This window comes from Microchirus variegatus, assembly GCF_963457635.1.
Source record: "Microchirus variegatus genome assembly, chromosome: 11".
Taxonomy (NCBI): domain Eukaryota; kingdom Metazoa; phylum Chordata; class Actinopteri; order Pleuronectiformes; family Soleidae; genus Microchirus; species Microchirus variegatus.
The window spans coordinates 4,688,851-4,710,312 of NC_139812.1; the positions used below are offsets into that span (position 1 = coordinate 4,688,851).

The following is a 21,462-nucleotide window of genomic DNA, read 5'->3' on the forward strand; positions in this document are numbered from 1 at the left end:
GGCATTTGGCACACCTTCACCCCAGAGGCTTTCCCCCTGTCAAGGTAAATCCCTGCTGTCAGAGACAATATTGCATGGAATGCAATGACCCTATCCCTTCACCTGCTCACCGCTGGAATATTGAAGGGTCTCTATGGGCAAGAGACGCGCGTGTGTGGTTTTTGTGTACTTTCGTCCAAAACCCCACAAGGGAAACGTCAGAACCTTGGAGAGTGACATTCTCTCACTGGGAGGAAACTATTTGTTATTGTTATTTCTCAGTTTGTCCATCACCCCCACCAGCACTATGGCTGACATTTTTTTTTCTTTTGTGACAAAGTGAGCACTGAATTAATGATTTGCATGTGGGGGGATGTTTGGCATTGCAGATTAACCCTTAGAACACCATTGATGGGTGGTTTTCACCCGAGCCAATACATTTATGTGAATTTCATGAAAACCAAGTTTTCATCTTCATTATTTTCTTTTTTGTTTTTTGTTTTTTTCCCAAACTCCTTATTTTCCATTAATTTTGGAGCATTTTTATATGGTCCCCTCATGATGCTTTTCTTTCATTTTGTTAGACATGACAGTTTAAAATGAAAAGAACACTGCTCAAAAAAAAGAACACACAAAAGAACTCTACTCAAATTTGTCATGTGTTCTCGGGTTAAGGCTAAAGCTAGGTGAGTTGCTTAAAGGAATTTACACATAAATGTAGCCTATGTGCTTCAACCAGACTGCATATTAATAACTAATCATTAAAATAGCACTTACATGTCACTTAGATGACTGAAATAACCGTGATTTCTTAACTGTATTTAACATGTGTGAAAAGTAAATGTAAAACAATTACAACTGTGAAGTAAAGACTGAAAATGGTTTCTCTCGGTCTGTTCAGGATTTATTTTTTTGGAGAGGGGTCTAAAATGTTTATGCTGACTATGGCTCCATGATGCATTGGAGCCAAAGTCAGCATAACTCCTCCTCAAATGCTATAACAATTAAAAAACAAGCCTTGGTTAACTTTATCAGCAGTTTACTGTTCACTTGTGAACATTTGCACACTGCGCCTACACTCATCTTTGTGTCTAAGTGGTAAGTACAAGCACATTAAAACTGTATCATGCCTTTGAGGACGGAAACATATCAAAATAATTGTTGTCTCATTATAACATGCTGTAACAAGTGCAATGTTTGATCTTGACCTGCAAACATCTGCTGTTTGTTGCCAACAACCTCTCCAACCCGAGGGTTAAGTTCAAATCAAATACTTGTCAAGTACTATTGTGATCCATCAACAAAAAAAACCAAAAAAACAAATGTGATCTTAATGAGAATATGAATATGATTACCTGTAAATATGTTGTTTACAAAACAAAATTTGGTAATGTAGTTAAGTAATGTGGAAATAATATTTGTGTTAACCCCCCCCCCCCCGCCTTTTTTTTCTGTTGAAGCCCCGTTCCAAACAACCTACGAGATGATCTCCCCAGTCCAGTGGTGGCGGTAAACATGCACCAGAACACTCGTCGCCACTCGCGGAGATGCGTGAGTTTAAAACAGAAGAAGAAGAATTCATAACAATGCCAGCGGCAAGCTGTAGCGGGAGCATTGAGGAACAAACAACAAAAAACACATCTACGGTCTTCAAAAGTGTGGGAATTTTTTTTTACCCTTAACTCTTCTAACAATGCGCTTGTTTGCATACTATGCAAATTAACTTTGGCGTACCACAGCAGTACATCAGCGATGCACGAGCACGCTGTTTAGGGGCGGCAGCAAAACTCAATATGCGCTGTTGATTTTCCCCCTTCCCCACCCTGAAATGTTAGTTTTATAAAGCAGTCGCAGTAGTAAACCAAAGACAAAACACTACGTTAGACAGTTGTTGTCTATTTATTGATTCCGTTCAATAGACAGACACGCAGGCGCGTGCACACACACACACACCAACCACACGTTAGATTAGTTGACTGCTCTAATTATATCACACAATGATAATATGCATACCATTGGTCCCACAATGCAATGCACAGATTTTGTGATGCAACATACCACTTGGAAAAACAAAAGGAAATTTACTTTTTATACAGTGGAGGAGACAGATGTATACAGAAAACACTATCATATTTCATCTTCAGAAAAAACAATATTGATTAAGTGCAATTTTGCAGAAGAGCTGTTTAATTAATATTAGATAAGGTGGTATTATGCACCACAACATATGGCTCTATCTCCTCCCAGAAGCTTCAGGTGTCTGTTCCTTTTTCATTTGGCTTTAATCTCCTTGTTTACCAACATCTTAGATGTGTAATATTGCTGCCATAGCTTGAAATCCATGCGTGCTTCTTGCTAATTGGTTTGCCTGTGTGTGTGTGTGTGTGTGTGTGTGTGTGTGTGTGTGTGTGTGTGTGTGTGTGTGTGTGTGTGTGTGTGTGTGTGTGTGTGTGTGTGTACGAGCAGGGAAGGTAATGTTGGTTATTCCACTGTGGAGCTACTCTTTTCCACCTGTGAGGTCAAGTCAATCTGGTGTCACTTGTGTCTGCACCCCATGGTCGACCAGTGAACAGGGGTCTGATTGGCAAAGGACAAAAAAATGAAAATATATACGGTACACCTACCATGAGGCGACAGCATTTTATTGTTTCAAAAATGTAAATAAAAAGTATAATATAAAGTGCAGTAGCCTACATGGAAGAGAGTTAAACCATGTTCAAACATTTTTAAATGCTCTTTCACTACTCACAGAGACTTTAACTTTAACGATCTTGGGAGAGACGGCCTCAGTGCCACAATTTCCATCTTGAAGTGAAAGAGGTTGTCAAAGAAACACTGCTAGAGATGTATTTTCAGTGTTTAATGAAATATACTGTTTAGTTTTAGAATCAATCTGTCAATTATTTTCTCGATTAATCTAATATGTTTTTGTCCATAAAATATAGTTAAAGTGTTGATCAGTGTTTATCAAACCTGGAACCTAGTTTTAATGATTTTTTTGTCAAATGGAGCAAAGAAACCATACAATATTTACATTTAAGAAGCTAAAAAATCACAACGCTTGTATTAATTGTTAAAAAAAAAAAAAAATCAATTAATTCATCGTTTGCAGCCCTACTGGTTACCTAAATGTTTCACCAATATTACATGATAACAAAAAAATCCTAAAAAAATCAGAGGTACACATGCAGTACACAGGTACACTGGTTATTTGTAGCACTGCTCTTTTCCTTTAATACACAGACCGCTCCAGTTACACTGTAGGCGCGCTAAACGACAAAAGGAGCTAACGGAGCTAACTGCTGCCGGACTCCGGCAGAGGCACTAAAACCGCTGCAGTTTACCCGAAAACGCACCTGACCTGCGCACCACCCCCGTCCCCCCCCTTAAAAAAACTCTGCAGTTCTGCACTATTCACGTGAGGCTCATTTTCAGGCCGAAAAAAACGGAGTTCCGTTTAAAAATCACACCCCTGAGTGAAGGAGTCCACAGCGACAGGCCAGACGACGAGGAGGATCGTAAAACAAGTAGTTAGTCTGGTGCATAAACTTCCCCAAGAGGTTCTTCTTTTTTGCCTTCAATTTACATCCTTTAACACTCGAACTCCCGGGAATTACATACCCCACTACCAAGGGCAGTCATTTTGACTATACATTTCAGTAATCAAGTACAAACTGAAAATAAATAGATATGTCATGTGAATAAAGGTGATAGTAAATATGAGGAAACAAAATGTGAACTGTAACACATGAGAAAATATATTGATAGATTTTTTTGCAGACTTATAGCCACTCCTGTCGGGGCTCACACACCATGACATGTCAGGCTTGTGCGTTCAATGTGATCAGAATGCAGTTCAGATGTGAGGCGCATGATGAAGTTTTTCGTGTCATCAACGCACTGAGGCATTTATTGCAGCCAGGTCAAGACTGTTGTAAAAAAAAAAAAAAAACTGCCACTGGCCATATACACATGGGTGCTTTGACGGAATACTTTCTCACCATTTTATCCAGCACATCCATACTGAACTCGGTGCTGTTGTTATTGGTCACAGTGTCTGGTTTAGCCTTTTGCCCACTCATGATTGACACAGCTGTGTGGACAGTGCTCAAAATGCATTTTTCCTTGTTTTGCCCTGATACAGGGTGAGTGATGCACTCTCACTTTTCAGCACCTGTGTTGTGAACAGCGGCATTTGCGTCTTTGCGCGCGGGGAAATCGCCCTCTTAATGTATTCACTGTGCCAACCATGTCTCATTTTCTTAGCTTGTAACTTATTTTGCCAACTCAAGTGAAGTAAAAAAAGTTATCTTTGGTGATGTTCCTGCCCTATATTTTGATTCTAATAATACCATTGTTTACTAATGCTTTTTACTTAGATGTTCACTTCATACTTGGAATACTACCTGAATTAGTGACAGTAGAAGCAGGAGTACGAGTGTAAAAAGAACTGTTTCTTGCAAACAGGGATCGCTGACTCATCCTCTGAATCGCTGTCAGAGCTGACGTCAGACGATCCCACGGACCACTGAAGCTGGATCTCTGTCAGACTCAGCCTCATTCATGCTCTAAGTATAGAGCTAATGCCTCTTGGACATTCTTTTTTCTTCTTGAAGTCATCATTTTATTTATGCTAGTTTACAACCAAGCTAGCAGTAGTCTTGGTGACATCTTCAAGGGGCGGCCCTTGGCAGTTCTGTTAACACTATAACTGCCAAGTGCAGTCATTTTGACTTTCAGTCATTTGACTTTCAGTCATTTGGTCTCGGTCTTTCTTTTCCTTTTAGCACCAAGGCGGCATTGAGTTTGGTCAGTTGTAATAGCTTTTTGCTTCAATATGATGATGTAAATATAAGAAGGTTGAATACTAAGGGACAAAAGAGACACATTTGCGTAATTTCTGGGAGTACACATCACATCACCCTTCAACTTAGCAACCAATCCACTTCATCCAATCAGTTCAACCCAAATCTTTGTTCGATGAGACACTGACAGTTCAACCCACATTCATCACACTGAAAGAACTTTATATCACATTCTCTGTTATCCTTGTATGAGCTTGTAACACTCAAGCCGAACCAAGGTTTTTTTTTATGTCGTATATCTGGTTCCGCCCTCGAGGCAGTATCTGTGTCAGCCCCTGCTGGCCAGACCTTTTCTGGAACCCCGCTGCCTTCACCCGCCAGGTGAGATTGACTTTCCATCAATCTGAAGATGCCGCTCAACAGACAGCAAAAGAGATGGGGCTGAGACCTGGCCCTTGTTGTCACCGAGACTGTGGGACACGCTCTGTGCCCAGTCACCTTGGCAGTGGGCATTAGATTTAAAAACAAATCAACTCCTAATATCTCAGACATCAAAACAAATAAGTAGTGGCATCAAGGTAAAGCTTAATACCTTTAAATTACCTTTGTAGATTATTTATCCACTGAGTCAAAACGAAGTCAAAGAGAAAAAGCATTGGAAAAGTGCCTGTGTCACAGTTTTCCATAGCAAATTTAACAATCATCTCAGAAACATCCTGGAACCACATTCTGATTCAGATCATTAACAAAATCTAATAATTTCTACCATATAACATATATCTAAGAACATTCTGTCCAAATCTGGCCAAATAGAAAAACTTATTTTCATGTGTTAATGGAAATGGTTCAGAACTTATTTGAACCATTAATACAGTTGTGTTAATTGGGAGAAGCCAGCAAACCAAAACATTTATGATCGAGTGTTTTATATATATATATGTAACTGTCCTCCTACCATTTTCTGAAAATATTACCTTAGTACACTGAGTAATTTACTGGTTAGATGAGCACTAATGATTGAATGTCTGATGTTGCCTAAAGCAGTGAGCATGTGTGTGTTTGTGTGTGTGTTCTCATGACTCATACTGAATCCTTCCCCTCTCAGCATCCATCGCTGTAGGTTGACAAACACAATTATTGTACACTGACAGTGTGACAAAGCCCTTTGAGGGACATTCCTGACCTTGTTTCACAAGTGGTTGCGAATTGCATTTGATATTTTAAGCGAGTGTTTTAGACGTGAATCACTGCAAAAAAAAAAGAATAAATTTTCATCCACCACATAAATATTCATTAATTTTGTGACCAATCCTGATGTTTAATGCGGAAAAATTGAGCCACACGAGCATCGTTTGTTATACTTTTACAGCCAATTTCGTGGTAAACACATTCAGTCAGAGTATACTGTGCTGGAGTAAAAAATGCCATTGTGTTGCTTATTAAGATGAATGCCTACCTGCATGTCAAATAAGGCTGTAAATAAGTGTTTATTTATTTATTTTAAACTATGATTTAGACATATTTTATTACTATTAATGATACTACACCATTAATAAATGAAAGGGTTGGTTTAAAAATAATAAAAAAAAAGATTGATTCATTAGTTTAATTTATATGACACAAAATGTAAAGTATTCCACATCCTAAACTCTAAATTGTATCTTCCAAAGCATTAAAAGCACTTCATACTTTTGCTGCTCTATCATACCAGCTGTTATTCAGTTCCGGAGTGGACGCAATATTGTTTGATGGCCCATATCTTTCCTTTAGAGAGTGTATTGCCACACAATTAAGCAGCAGAGATCAACTTGGTTTCTCCCTCCTCTATGCCTTAGCACACACACACACACACAGTATGTTCAAGGCCGCAAACCTTCACTCCATAGCAGCTATGCTTGTTCACATAATATGTTGTCATGGCAACAGTAATGAGTGAGGAGGAGTACTTTGACACCTCAGAAATCTACAATCATAGATAGATAGATAGATAGATAGATAGATAGATAGATAGATAGATAGATAGATAGATAGATAGATAGATAGATAGATAGAAAGATAGAAATAATTAGAACATACATTCTCTCTATGGTTGCATTCATTTTGATAGAATATCTTGTATTTATGGTGGAGTTGACACATCTAGCACATCGCAAAGATTCTGAACGGGGCTCTGAACTGTGTTGGCCAATCCATGTGTGAAAATGATGACTCATTTTCCCAAAACTGTTCTTTCCTAAAATTGAGCCTGATGAAACTGGTCATTCAGTTTATTTAAATAGCCAGCTGACCTCATTTTTTTGTGCACATATCATTACTGAACCAACACCTGAGTAACCTCAGATCACAACACTGCCCCCGCAAGCTTGAGCGCAGTAAGCACCAAGTGAGTGTTTGACTTTTTTTTTTTTGACCAAGCAGAGTATAGACTCCTGTATGGAAGCAAATAATGTGCCATTATCCAAATAAAAAATGCAATAAAATTATAGCTGCATTTTGTGACTCAAATATAAAATTAATAATCAATATTTCAAAATTCATTTTCATTTCCAACTTCAAGACTGCTATTTATGTGACTCCATTAAAATGATAAAGAAAATTACATTTAAGATTTAATTTTCAAAACATCCTCCAACAAAAAGGTAAAAAAAATCAAATTTGAAATGTCACATTTGAAGATGAAAATGAAATAACAGAAATGCTTTTCATTTTCAAAATGTAGCTGCATTTTTGACTCATAAATAGAATTAATAATCAATATTCCAAACTGCATTTTCATTTTCAACTCCTAGACTCCTAGCTTATTCTGTGCCTTAACTACAAGACAAAACAAACGTAGAAATGCTTTTTCATTTTCATGTTCGCCGCAAAAAGTGTTTCATAATTCAAAATGAGTTTGCAATACGGAGCGACGCAGGATAGTGACGTCATTGGCCGCTCGCCTTGTTCTGTCTCTTCTACACACTCACACAAACGAGTGGAGGAGCATCGAACCAGACTTCTCGGTTAAATATTGAAATGTCAGACATTTCCCTGGTAATTGTCGGAGATTAACCCACGTTTTTAGGATTTTTAAAGTGGTTTTAACCGATCTACAGTTCGGCATTATTGTTTGGCTCGATCCTTGCGTCGGAGTTCTCCAGAGCACAGACTCTGTGTGACACAAACACACACAGCTGCACCGTCTATGCAACCAGTTGCAATCGGCGGTGCTGTACCTAAACACACCAGGCTCCTTACATATTGAGATTTTAGACGTTTCCCCCGGTAATTGTTGGAAATTAACCCACGTTTTTTGGATTGTTAAGTAGTTTTAAACTGATCTACAGTTGTATGGGACGTCTCTTCCTGTGACGGCACTCTGGTCAATCAGTCACCGGGAGTCTGGCGACATCACGCATAGTAGCAACTCAGCACTATAGATATGTAAAGGGTAGATGTCTCGTCCGCGCTGCTGGCCAATACTGTCGTTGGACACTCCGCCTTTAAGACCCGATAATCAAGAATCTATACTTTACATATCTATGCTCAGCACGCTAGGAAGAACAAGGCGAGCGGCCAGTGACGTCACTATCCTGCGACGCTCCGTATTGCTCATTTTGAATTATGAAACACTTTTTGCGGGGCGAACATGAAAACGAAAAAGCATTTCTCTGTTTACTTTGTCTATAATTAAGGCACAGAATAAGCCGACTAGAAGTTGAAAATGAAAATGGAGTTTGGAATGTTGATTATTAATTCTATTTATGAGTCAAAAAATGCAGCTACATTTTGAAAATGAAAAAGCATTTCTGTTAATGCATTTTCATTTTCAAATGTGACATTTCAAATTGGATTTTGTTACCTTTTTGTTAGAGGATGTTTTGAAAATTAAATCTTAAATGTCATTTTCTTTATCATTTTAATTACGTCACAGAATGAGTAGTCTTCAAGTTGGAAATGAAATGCATTTTGAAACTTTTATTTTTCAGTCACAAAATGAAGCTATATTCTGTTAATGCATTTTAATTTTGACAATGGCACACATTTGCTTCCATACTCCTGTAGCTGCAGACCTTTGCAAACACGGTATGCACTTTTAATAATTTGGTCACAGCATGTAGCAAAACAGTATAACTATAATGCAAATGTATTAACACAACAAAAACAGCATGTGCACCAATGAGTGCTGATGGGTACATGCTTCACGGCATTTTTTTTCCTGATCAATTTCATTCGCAGTCCTGAACACATTCTAATTATCTCACGTCTGTGCAAACATATACAGTAAGTACATGTGTGCCTGCATGTGGATCTATACACTACACAGTCCAGGAAAGAAGAAAAAGGAAAAAAAATCTTACTCTTTGAAAAACAGGAAGGGTGGAATTCCTGCGGTTACATTTTGTAAAATTTGTTGTGGGACTTAAAACCACACATTTGAATGGGCAAAGTGCCCATGAGCTCATATCTGGGACAACAAAGAAACACTTGCAAAAGATACACAATAATATATGCACTAGTACACAGCACTAAGTAACAATATATCAATGTAGTTCATAGAGTGATTGAAAAAGGTATACAGTGCATATTTTCAGCATCATAACACAACTCGAACCCAACTGTCTGTATTGTTTAAACCCTACTCTGATACATTTATAACTGGCCTCACATCTGGATTCACAGCATTTCCTACGTCCGCAACCAAATCCTCATAGAACCACATTTTTCCTGTATAGCATAATGCACTTATCAGCTGTCAATGCCTATGTTCAATATGCAAATACTATGCTGTGACTGTTCAACCATACTGTACTACGTGCCAAAAAAGGGGTTTGGGACACTTCTGTTAAGGTCCTCATTCGTCCAGGTCATAGTCATCTTCAGTAGTTAGCTGTAGGCTACGGGACAAGCAAGGCCCATTGTCTACAGCTAATTACTGAAGATATTTGGGATACTTTTAATTTAGGCTCTAGTTTTTGGCCAAAATAATAAAAATTGAGCTTTTCCACTACACAGTCCCAGTAGGCCTCACCACAGCTTGACTCCACATGGTTTGGTTATGGTTGTCCATTATAATAGTACCTCCTCGATGTGGGTGGAGTCATCGTAGCACGGCTGCATGAAACTGACGTGACTTTGTTTTGCACGCGACACACAAACTAGTGACGAGAGGTTTGTAAAGCAAACAATCACTGAACTCAGACAATATCACATTTACTGACAACATTTTGAAATCCAAAGTATCGAGCATATACTTTGGGGGGTCCAACATATTCGCATCACAGCCAAACATATAAAGTAGCCCCACAGGCCTTCCTACTGGATGTTCTTAGAAGCAGGAAGAAGAATAGGAGGAAAAGCAGGGCAAAGAAAATACATAATATATATATATATGAATGGTGGAAGAAAAGAAGAGGTAGAGACATTTAAATAATGACTTACTTGCAGTGCTTGTGGGGCCCGCTGAGTGTTTCGATGACAAAGCATTCTCCCCCATTTAGGCAATAAGCCAGGTCTTTTTCTTGACATGGTTTGAAATGCTCCGAGCGCAGCTGAGGGTCAGTTGGAGATGCTGCAGGACAAAGAAAGAGTCTCTTGTTAGCCCAAATCAACTGAACTTTATGAATATGCTCAGTGTTAATGTCAAGGTCACCAAAGAACCATCTAGTGCAGTTCTAATGACATGAGTCTCTTACTAAGGTTGAGTCTTAGTTGAATCCAACAAAGCCTAGTGATTAATTCAGACCTGACATGTGAATTAAATTGAATATTAAACCCAAAAATATATGACTGTCACTATTTCAAAGAGCACTACTGATCATAGTATGGCTCTATTCAGTTCATCAATGTCAGGACAGAGGGACAGTGAAACACCACATAGAAAACATAACATAACAAAATTATTAAGGGTTATCACATTTCACTTTCAGTGTCTAAATGCAGTCAATGATTCAAGTCTCAGAAGTTTGATTCATTAGTTCAAGTTGAGTCATTAGCCATGAAAATCAGTGCTCAATTCCAAGGACTGGAAATTAGTATACACTGCTCCCCAATGATCAGGTTTAGTGACAGTGCTAATTCATTCAATAAAAATGTATTCCAGTTGCCTGTTGCTCCTCAAATTCCTTTATCTAATCTTCCTTTACCAACACATTTGCAAATACATATCTTTCTGATTTACGGCAGGAAGAGAAATAAACCAAAACAGTTTTTTTCAGCAGAGACTATTACTATCCAACCAAAAATTCCATAGCAAGACTACCACTGCTTCATAACGTGCTGCATGTTCTGGATAAAAAACAGCAAACCCATTGTTTGTTTAGACCCTGTAATGTCACCAGCTAAAGATGGATGGAGGACAGGTAATAATCTGTCCTGTGGTGATTAATGGTGGTCACAGTCTTGGTTCTGGAGAGTTTGACTTCACCCAGTGATTTATCACAACAAGCGGGGGCTGATTGTGGACAGTGCACACTTTCGGAAACTATGCTGTGCATCTAAATGGATGATCTCATCATTGAAATTAATAAATGGTGCACCAGTTGCTGGTGCAATAAATTGCTTTACAGACATTTTTGTGCCTGTTAGGGATAATTTATAAGAAAAAAAGTTTAATTTGAAATATATATAGATATCACATTTTAGAAAGGTTGGGATGCAGTTGGTCAGGGTATGGCGTACAGGCAGGAAGAGGGATCAGACCTGGATCACAGATTATGGTCATATTTTTATACAATGTTTAACAAATGAGTCCAGTTGCTCAAGGGTCTCATTAGCTGATCCTGAGCCATGTTTTACCAAATGGCTGGATGAACAAATATGAGCAAGAACGTTATGCCTCTGTCATTAAAAAATCACTTTAATTCGCAGGACGTCAGTGCACAGATTACTGCGTAAGGTTATTCTCTAATGGTGTGTGTGAAATGTACAATCAAATAAACTGAATACATTTCAATTAAGAGATGAACAGAGATAACAGCCAAGCAATGTTTGGAAAGGAAAGAGATGCATGAAGAAAGTGGAGTGGTAACGCTTTCTTTTACAGTCCCCTAATTACCAGGTATTTACCTGGTAAATTCATGGTAACACCAAAGTGTTACTAGGTAATTACCAATGGTAATAAGAAAGTAAATACAGTGAAACTGTTGCCAAAATACTGGGCATTTACCTGGTAACTATATAGTTAATTATAGCGTGTTATTACTGCTGTTAATAAGAAGGTATGTACAGCTAAACTATGGCAAAACTATGGTAAATGTAAGTGTATTATTGGGTTATAAACTGGTAATAAGCAGGTACCTACAGTCCCCTAATTACTAGCTATTTACCCAAGGGGTAATCTAACAAACCTAACCCTAAAAATGTGTGTAATTACATGGAAACAAGCTTGGCTTTCTTTTACAGTACAGTTTTACTTTACTTACCGAGTACATTACCGTGCATTACCCAGTATTTTGGGTAAATACCAGGTAATTAGGGGACTGTAAAAGAAAGCGTTACCATTTATGACATGCTTGGTGCCGATTTAGCTCCACGGATCTTGAACAATCTTTGGTAATTGGCTCATGAAGAACTGGTTTCCATTTGATAGGAGTTAGGTCAAGAATTGTGTCAGCAGTATGAGGCGTATTTTGACAAGAGGGTCTCAAACAAAATGCTTGCTTGAGAGTTCTTAATCATTCAAAGTATTTTTTTTCGACTCTAAGTTGGCGGTAGTTGTGAATATGAATGTGAAGGTGAATGGTTGTTCCTCTCTGAATAAGTTGGGTCCTGGGAGACTGGTGACCTGTCCACCCTACAATGTATCTGATTCCAGCTTCTCCTGTGACCCTCAAAGCAAACATAACATGTGAGTTGGCCCTTGTATATATTATATATGTAAGCATCATGTTAACACTTGACGGTGAGCGTGCCTATGTGATGGTGGTGGCTGCGATGTCCACCATGGTTGGATGCATTTAATCTGACAAAAAAAAAACAACTTTGGGAGCTATGTGTTAAATACATAAACACCATTCGAATAGTTAGCAACTTCTATTATATTTGATGGCTTATACCCATTAGTGTATTGTGACCTTAAACCATTAGGCTTGAAGCCTGCTCAAAATCCACAACACAAAGTACACCGTGGAGAAATTTGATAAAATAGGAGGATAAAGTCTGGTTTTATTTCATTAAACACAGACTTTTTTTTTCTCGCAAATCTCCTTTTTGGTGTTCGCATCACCTTCAGTTCAGTTTCTGAGTATATATAAAATATTTGCCAGTATTTGCCAGAGGTGAAAGAACCCGAGAGATATATAATTTGAGTATAATTATGGAGCATAGTTAAATGGAAATCAGACCAAAATTGTATTGTTAATTGCCAATACGCAGGTTTTCAGCGAAAACCTTAGGATAAGAAGCAGATTTCAAATTGGAGATGTTGAGATATGAATTCACACAGAACCATCCGGAGAGATTCATTTCATGAAGAGTGATTTAACAAGACACCAAAAATGTGATGAGGTTGGCATTGAGTCGTGCTTCAAAAATCCAACATGGAGAATCAAGTGTGTTGTCTTTGAATGAAAACTTTCTTTGAATGAAAACATTTTTGCATTATCAACAATTCACTCGTTTTGTACATAATTAGACATTGATACTATGATATATATTTTGACTTTACTACTGAATGACATGGATAAAGGAATAATCCAGTCTGTTACTTCTGGGTGCAACCCATAACTTTAGTCAAGTTCCAACCCAGCTCAACACAATATCATTGTGAGTCTTGCACATCCTTTGTTTACCTCCTTCTCAAAGCGGCTGGCAAAACTACAGAATGACTTTGCTTCTTACATTAGAGCATCTACTTTAAACCTGATCATGTCCTCAATCTTGGATTTGCAAGGACATAATGAGTTTAAAACTCAATTTAAATATATTCATCTATCGTTTGAAATAGGCAGTAACAGAGAAGGAGGCAATTCATGATATAACAATGCTGTTTATAATGTTCTGACATGATTCCTGTAGCTTGCAGCGCCACATAGTCTACTCTGCACACAGAGCCACAAGGACAAAGGTCAGAATCACAAAAAAGCTCTGTGTCATTCTTAGCATTTTTCGTTTTTTTTCTCTTTTCAAACATAAAGGGTTTCCTGTCAGATGTGATTTCACACTCGGTCTAAGCGGTGCTGTTTTGTTATTCTGGGCAATAAGTGACAGAGGCACCATTTGTCGTACACTCCGTTTGTTTTTTTTGGTTGACAGAGTTGTCACAACTCACTGTAGGTTGTTTCGCTTAACACTTGTCACCTCATACGCTGTATGCTCAAGAACAATTGTGCCACTTTCAGCGGGAATGCCGGAGTCAAATGAAAAAAAAAAGAGAAAGAAAATCATTTCGGACTGTTGAAAATCTCACTGCAAGTTTGACAACACTGCTCACAGAGACGTCAATCGCTGCAGAAGAAAACAGTCCAATTTACTCCACCATGCTGTGAAGGGAGAATGAGGGAGAGACCACAAGGATCAATAAACCATCGGGCAGAGGATAACACAACCCAGCACTTCAAAATCTGCCCCTTCTTTCGTCTCTAACCTTCTTTTCATCCACTGAGTGTATAATTGGGAAAGAACAGGGAATCCGTTGATTCTCACTTCTGTATCAAGGCACCACTTGCTCATAATGGGGAAGAGAAAACAATAATTTATGCAACCATATTATAATAATAGGCAATTAACGAGCCACGTCTGAACTTACAACAGTCACAGTGGTGGTTTCAGAAGACTCAAAGACCTGAATTTCATCAGCGCATCAATCGTGAAATGTAATGATGTATCATTGGAGCCTGACAGCGGATCAGTGGTAGAGCAAGTTATGTTACAACTGGAAGGCTGTGGGTTTGATTCCCACCACCTCTAGTCCATGAGGAAGACACTTTTAGCCACACTTGGACAATAATTTGGTTTTCTTCATGTCACGTAAGGGTTAGACCGACTAAGATCGAGCTAGTCTTAATCACACTGACATACCTGCATACTCCGATTCATAGTTCGATTACGACATGTATATTTAGTCAGCCTGGAGTCGGACTTGGCGTTCTGCGCATGCACCAACATTTCCTCCCTGGTCTTTGAGTAGAAGTAGAAGAAGACAACTTCTAATACATCTAATATGTATTACAATTACCATGTACAGTAGGTAAGGAACATACAGAACCACAGCAAAACCCATCTCACTGTTTGTTTGTCTGTGACATAAAGGTCAACAAGAAACTCACTAGCTTACAGAGAGATAAAGCACCACCACGTGTATAGTCGGACTCGGAAAGTTGTCCAATTGCCTGTCTTAGTCGGACTACGTAAATGTACTGTGAAATAAAATAAAGTAAAACGATACAAAAAATATTAAGCACAATAAAGTTTACTTAAAGGGGAAATAAGTAGTTTATAGTGCCATCTAGAGGAGAGGCTGAAATTTACAACAAAGACCTGCTGCTCTGCTCACCCCCTCCCTTCCCTGAGCGCTACGGTATCCGCAGCCGGTCAAATGTCGTCCTCGTTGTCTTTCTCCGTGTCAGCAGATGAGGTTCGTGAGGTGAGAGAGAGGGCGAGCTACCGCGGCCGTAGCAGACGAAGCGGAGAGAGAGGAGGCGGGGCTTCCGCTACAAATAAAGAGACGCTTGATTTGTTCTCTCGCGTTTGTCCTTACAAGCTCCGGTTGAAACATGGCGTCTCGCTGCTAACAGTTGCTATGCAACCGCGGCCCGCGACCAATGTTATTTTAAATGACTTTTTGAAACACTACGAAAATGAAACAAAGAATATTATACAGCGACTAGACAATGCAGGAGCACATAATATGTATAAAAAAGTGGATTTTGGGCTATGTAAACCCATAAATACTACACATTGTACCTTTAAGTATATTTTATTTTGAGTCTTGCTTTAAAGAGGCTGCCATCTGCAACAGCCCATTTTATTTGTATATCTCTCTCTCTCTATATATATATATATATTGAAACAGAAGCTTACCACACAAAAAAGGAGAACAGCTATGCCCACGTAGACCCTGTGCATAACTCAACAAAGAAACAGTAAACAGCAGGGGAAAGTGAAGAGTAATCATTCATTTTTTTTGGCAGAGAAAATTTTTTTATTTTTCCCACAGCACAAATTCATATTGATTTGGTATTGGAAATCATGGCCACAAACTGTCCCCACTTTCTGCTCAATAGAAGTATTGTATGGGGTCTCCCACACCTCAATTTCATCATGCAGCAACACCCATGCACCTACATTGGACATACAAAATCGCTCTGCGACACACTTAATTCCTCATCACAGTCTCAAGACAGATTAGAGGCCATGATACACAAATATGGCTGAAAATGCAATTGTGGTAGGCTGAGAGAATGCATTGGACTTAAACCAGAACCAGCCTGCTACGCCTAACAATGCTGACCAGTTTATCATTTTTTGTTGTTGTATGACAATACCATTTACTAATTGTGGGAGAACCCAAGAACAATTTTGTTGTATGTTTACAGAAGCTACCATCTCGTGTCACCATATTTCTACAGAAAGTTCAAATGAGCATGCATGTTGCATGCTTCGAAAAAAAGATAAACCTAATGCAGCATATTTCCAAAGAAGAAAATATACAGCAGAGAGAATGGAAAAGTGGAGACAACAAGAGTACAAGTACAAGCGTGTGTTCACCATTTTATGGTATGCAAAGGCTACCATAGTTTCCTGACATGCTTAGGAAAGGGAAGGGTCAAGGGAGACCTCATTCTAATTCTGTGTCATGGGCTTGTCATGATCCTTATAAGTCAAAGTATAAGCTTTTGTTATACAGATGACATTTATAAAATGGTTCTGAAATAATTTTCCAGAGAGACAAACAACAAAAAAAAAACAATGCACAGGATCCACCTGTTGTTAACTCTTGTTTTAAACCACACAGATAGCAAAATTAGCAGAAACATCTATGGTAGACAAATATGAGCTCAATAATTGGTCTAATTTCCATGGTACTGACTTCAAACAGTGGGCTCTCAGGTATGTTAAGTTAAGTAGATGCATCAGTAATCAAGTAATTTCCATATTTACTTCGAAGATGGTCTAGAAGTGCATACATAATCTAATTATTTTGTTTATCAGAGCATCTCCATTTGAAAACAAAGATGTTCTGCCATTGCAGTCTTTTCTTAAGGGCCAGTTCAGCGAAATTTGCCAAAGCAGTCTTCAGTTCATATTTTACCAATTGCTAACACTTATTCACAAAACACTGATTAGCCAGTAAGAATTCCTAAAAAACTTGATGTCGTTGTTGTTTTTAAATGATACTTGATACTTGAATTGTAGTGTGTGTATTGTTGAAGTGCATATTTTCTCTCAGTATGTGTGCGCACCATCAGACAGTCACGTTTGAGTGTGACAATGTCATGTGGGCAGACGTGACAGTGGCCTTCGTGGAATACATTGTTCCAGAGTGACATGACGTGGAGGAAGCCAGCCAGTCACTCATCCAGTCAGCCTGAAAGCCATGCTAACTGATATCAAAGAACTCTGACAGGATTAGTCCTGACCTGGAACATTGATTGGCTATGGGAGCCACACAGAGGACTTGGAGAGTATAGAGAGAGAGAAAAAAGAAAATAAGAATTAAGCCAAAAAGTAGAAATGGCATTTTTTATGGTGTCACAAGAAGATATGATTGCCGAGTCAGTTTGTGGATTCTAAATTTGTTGTTCAGTATGTGTATCAGTCTACAAACAGAAATGATCCACAGCTCGGGGTATTGAGCAACAATTCTATAAAATCCTTTCAGCATGATGTAAATCGAGTGATCTGAGAGAAAACTAGACTTTTGCACCAGAGCGAGTGTGCTCCTCCATTAGCTGTTCTATTAAGCATGTTCTTTTGATGGGAAAGATTGCTATTCCAGCAGTGATTGCAGAAACCTCAAGATGGACAAACATGGACATTAAACACAGTATTATCTGTCTTAGTATGGGCAGAGAAAAAAGTGAAACTTGAGCAACTGTATCTAAACTTTGGACTTTGGTCTTGCCAAGACCAATACCTGAACCAGAACCTGAATATCACGTTCTGGATGCACAAAATAGTGAGGTAGATACGACAAATGTGTGCTTTCATTCTCTTCTGTGGCAGGAGGGGAAGCTGGCCAAAACAAACAAACAAACAAAATAAAGGAGCAAAAGGGTGAGGTCAGGGCAACGTAGTTCGAACATATAGAAAACTTTTCTTTTTTCTTTTTTGTGGACCTCACTTTGTGCACTGGTTTATTGTTGTCCAGTCCAAATATCCTCGCTTTGCATTAAGCTTTCACTTAATAGCATCTAAAGGCTCAAACACAAACAGATTAACACAACATCAAATGTAGGGCTGGTTATAGGTACCGGTTTCCTGAATCTGTTTGATTCTGATTCAAGCAGTCTCAATTAGCTTTGATTCATTACTGATTCATTTAAAGATATTTCAGTTTCCATGCCAATTTTCTTGGTTGTGAAATAGATTTTCACAGAACTAATACAAAGTGTACTAAACATTAAAAACATGTAAAAATATAATTAAAAATAGTAATATTTACCTTTAAAACATACCCCAATAGAAAGTAGTTATATTGCATTACTTTTGCGTTTTTGTATTTAATATGACCACAGCACAGTACAGTTGTAGTTGTAAACCTAAAGCCTTAATGTGTTCAGTTGACTGGGATACAGTATAAGATATTGGGAGGTCTGAAAAAAATATCAGGATATGAGATACCTAAAACATGTAACATACTCTATGGGGAATCTTATCACAAGACATACTACAAAAAGAGTACCTTCTTAAAATATTACTAACGGCAAGCAAAAAGCAATTATGAGATTATGGTATAGAACACAACCTCAAACCAAAGCGTGCATGCTATTTTACCAAAAATGCCAAGAAGACGACAACACCATAACAATTGGACAATGAGAAAAGATTTCAATATAAGAAAATGATTATTCTTGCCCCTTGACACTGTAATTGTTCAAATACAATCTTAATAAATAATAAGTAAAACAAAGTTACTCTTTCAAGATTTCTGCAAAGACATGAACTTTCTATGAATTGTGTGACTTGATATTAGATTTTCCAAATGAAGATTGACATTTATCAGAACAAATTTTTTTTTTTTTGTTTCAACTTAGCCCGAATTAAAACATTAAATAACTACTCAACTTGTAGTCAAGGCTGCAGCTGTAGCAAATCACTACCATAAATAATAATGGTTGGACGACTGCAACATTAAAACATAGTTCACCATGAGTATATAAAGCTTCAGTGCATCATCAGAAACAGCTGTCTTTACCTGACAGCAAATGTAGTCGGAGAACAATTTCTAGCAATTTACTGTGGCTGAATGGAGTAAAACTTTCTCCCTGATTAAGCAGGTTGTCTATTGTGTGAAGACTTTTGAACAGACTTTGTCTGCAGACGCTTGTGGGAACTTGGAGTTAATTGGGGGAAAGAAATAATTTAAGGGAGATAATTGGAGGTAACATGTCTCCTGGTGTCATGAAAAGTACACATAGACTATGTGATGATTGGAGGAAGAGCTTGAGCTCAAAACATTATCTGGGAGGCGATTAAAAGTTTTGTGTTGGAGACTCAACTGGCGTGTGAACATTCCGTGGCTTCTGCTTTCCGCCACGTCGACCCAACACATAGTAATTATTACATTTAGATATGCATAAAAAATAATGTTAAAGGGACACTGTGTAGTATTTATGGGTTTATATGAATCCAAAATCCACTTTTGTATACATATTATGTGCTCCTGCATTGTCTAGTCGCTGTATAATATTCTTTGTTTCATTTTCGTAGTGTTTCAAAAAGTCATGCAAAATAGGGTAAGTGAGTGAAAGTATAAAACCTCACAGAATCACCACAGAGTGTCCTCCAATTGTAAGTGAGTCTGTCCGGGCATGTAAGTGGTGCTGAATGGGAGTGAGGATGGAGCAGATTTTGGCCCAAAAAAATTGACGCATGAGCCACAAGCAGAAATGTTCATCTCATCCAATCTGCTCACATACTCCGAGTCTGATTCACATCCCTGCACTAATATTCATCAAAGTGACAAATCATATATGTAAAGTGAAAGCTGTCGTGTGTATTATCTTGTGATAATGGTGACATTTGTTGTTGAGATTATTATTCTGCCTCTGCTTGGTCTTTGTGAACAGAAACAAAGTAACATTGTTTGTGTGCTGCATTTTTCTTTTGGAACGAGTGTGTGTGGGGTGGACACATGTATTGTGTCATTTTGCAGAACTTTTGAACCCTTTCTTGAATCTAATTTGACATTTGTTTATATTTAAAAGTTTAGAACTACAGTTGTAAGTGTAATGTGCATCCATGGCTACAGCACCACACAACTTCAACTCTTTCCTCAGTGGCGCAGTGTTTATCATGTGTGACGAAAGAGAATCATCCATTTATAGTCATCAGGTCAAAATAAATGATACGTTGGACTAAACTAATAGATATAAATAATCTAGTTCCAGGAGCATCTCAACATCCTGCAATAAGCTGCTTATCAAACATATATGTTTTTTAATCAAATGTTCCATGACAACGATATTAAGAAATAATCATATTCTTCGTCCTGTTCCCACCGCCTAACTGAACGAAGCCACTGCTGTATTATTTTACTTACTGAGGGGTTGTAGCTGCAATGTCACACAGACACAGTAAGTACAGTAGTGTAAGGATATCATTATTGCACAGCACGATTCCATAAAGATAAGCGTACCCTCTCTCACTACTGTTTTTATAGCTGTCTAATAAATATCCACTGCATCGCCTTCACCTATACCAAGGGTCTTTTTAGATAAGCGTACTAGTCTGTGATGTGCTGTAGCATATTGATATGATTGGATTTAATATGTGTTGTGTGCTGCAAACATACAAAAGGAAACTAGGTGAAAAGGGGGAGAGTTTTTAAAAATACAAGGCAATAATTGCTGGAGAAGTTTAAATGAATTGGCTATAGCAGGGAGGCAGCTGGTCTGGTCACTTTCAGAAAAAAAAAAAGGACTACTTGTTCTGGTGCCATGCTGAGAGATGTGCCTTTCCCATCCAAGTCTTTATTCAGATCAATGGGAGACAGACAGCTCAGCACAGCTGGTCAATAGAGTGAGGGATAGGAGAAAAGCAAAGAGGGTGATTGTGTGGGAAATTAAGATGCAAAAGAGGAGGTTCAATTTATGGGAATGATTCCTTGTGTTAAGAAACGCATAAGAAGATGGCCAATACCATTGAATACATGTTTCCTTACACCTGTATGTGAGTGCACGGGCATCTATTGCGTGTTGGGGTGGGGGGGGCTCTAGGGGGAATTAAATAGAGGTAGCAGAGCTGAGCTGTGGCAGCCACTGCATTGCAGATAGTTGGCCTGGTGTGGCACGGCACAGATAGATAGGCCTCCGTGCTTTAAATGTACAGCCAAACAAGAAACAAAATGACAGTGTGTCAAGATAGCTTGGTAGTCAACAATGGGCTAATCAGGGAAATCTGATCTGACCCATCCCCCCCCCCCCCCCCCCGTTCTCTTCTCGTCCTCTCTTCCTTCACTCACACACAAACACACAGTGGGTTGTTTTAAACACACCTGCTTGGTGAAGATAGGCCCGCTACCACTGCTAATCTG

At 38.5% G+C, this 21,462-nt stretch overlaps 1 protein-coding gene across 1 annotated transcript in view; it reads right to left on the reverse strand.

The window, feature by feature from the left end:
* The window catches only part of nrg3a (neuregulin 3a), a gene marked incomplete at both ends in the record, with an annotated part of 466,447 nt that overhangs the window by 177,764 nt on the left and 267,221 nt on the right, over positions 1-21,462 (reverse strand). Inside the window, one exon of the mRNA XM_083898003.1 lies at positions 10,206-10,335. Within this exon, the coding sequence (XP_083754129.1) occupies positions 10,206-10,335 (130 nt within the window). The remainder of the gene's footprint in view (positions 1-10,205; positions 10,336-21,462) is intronic.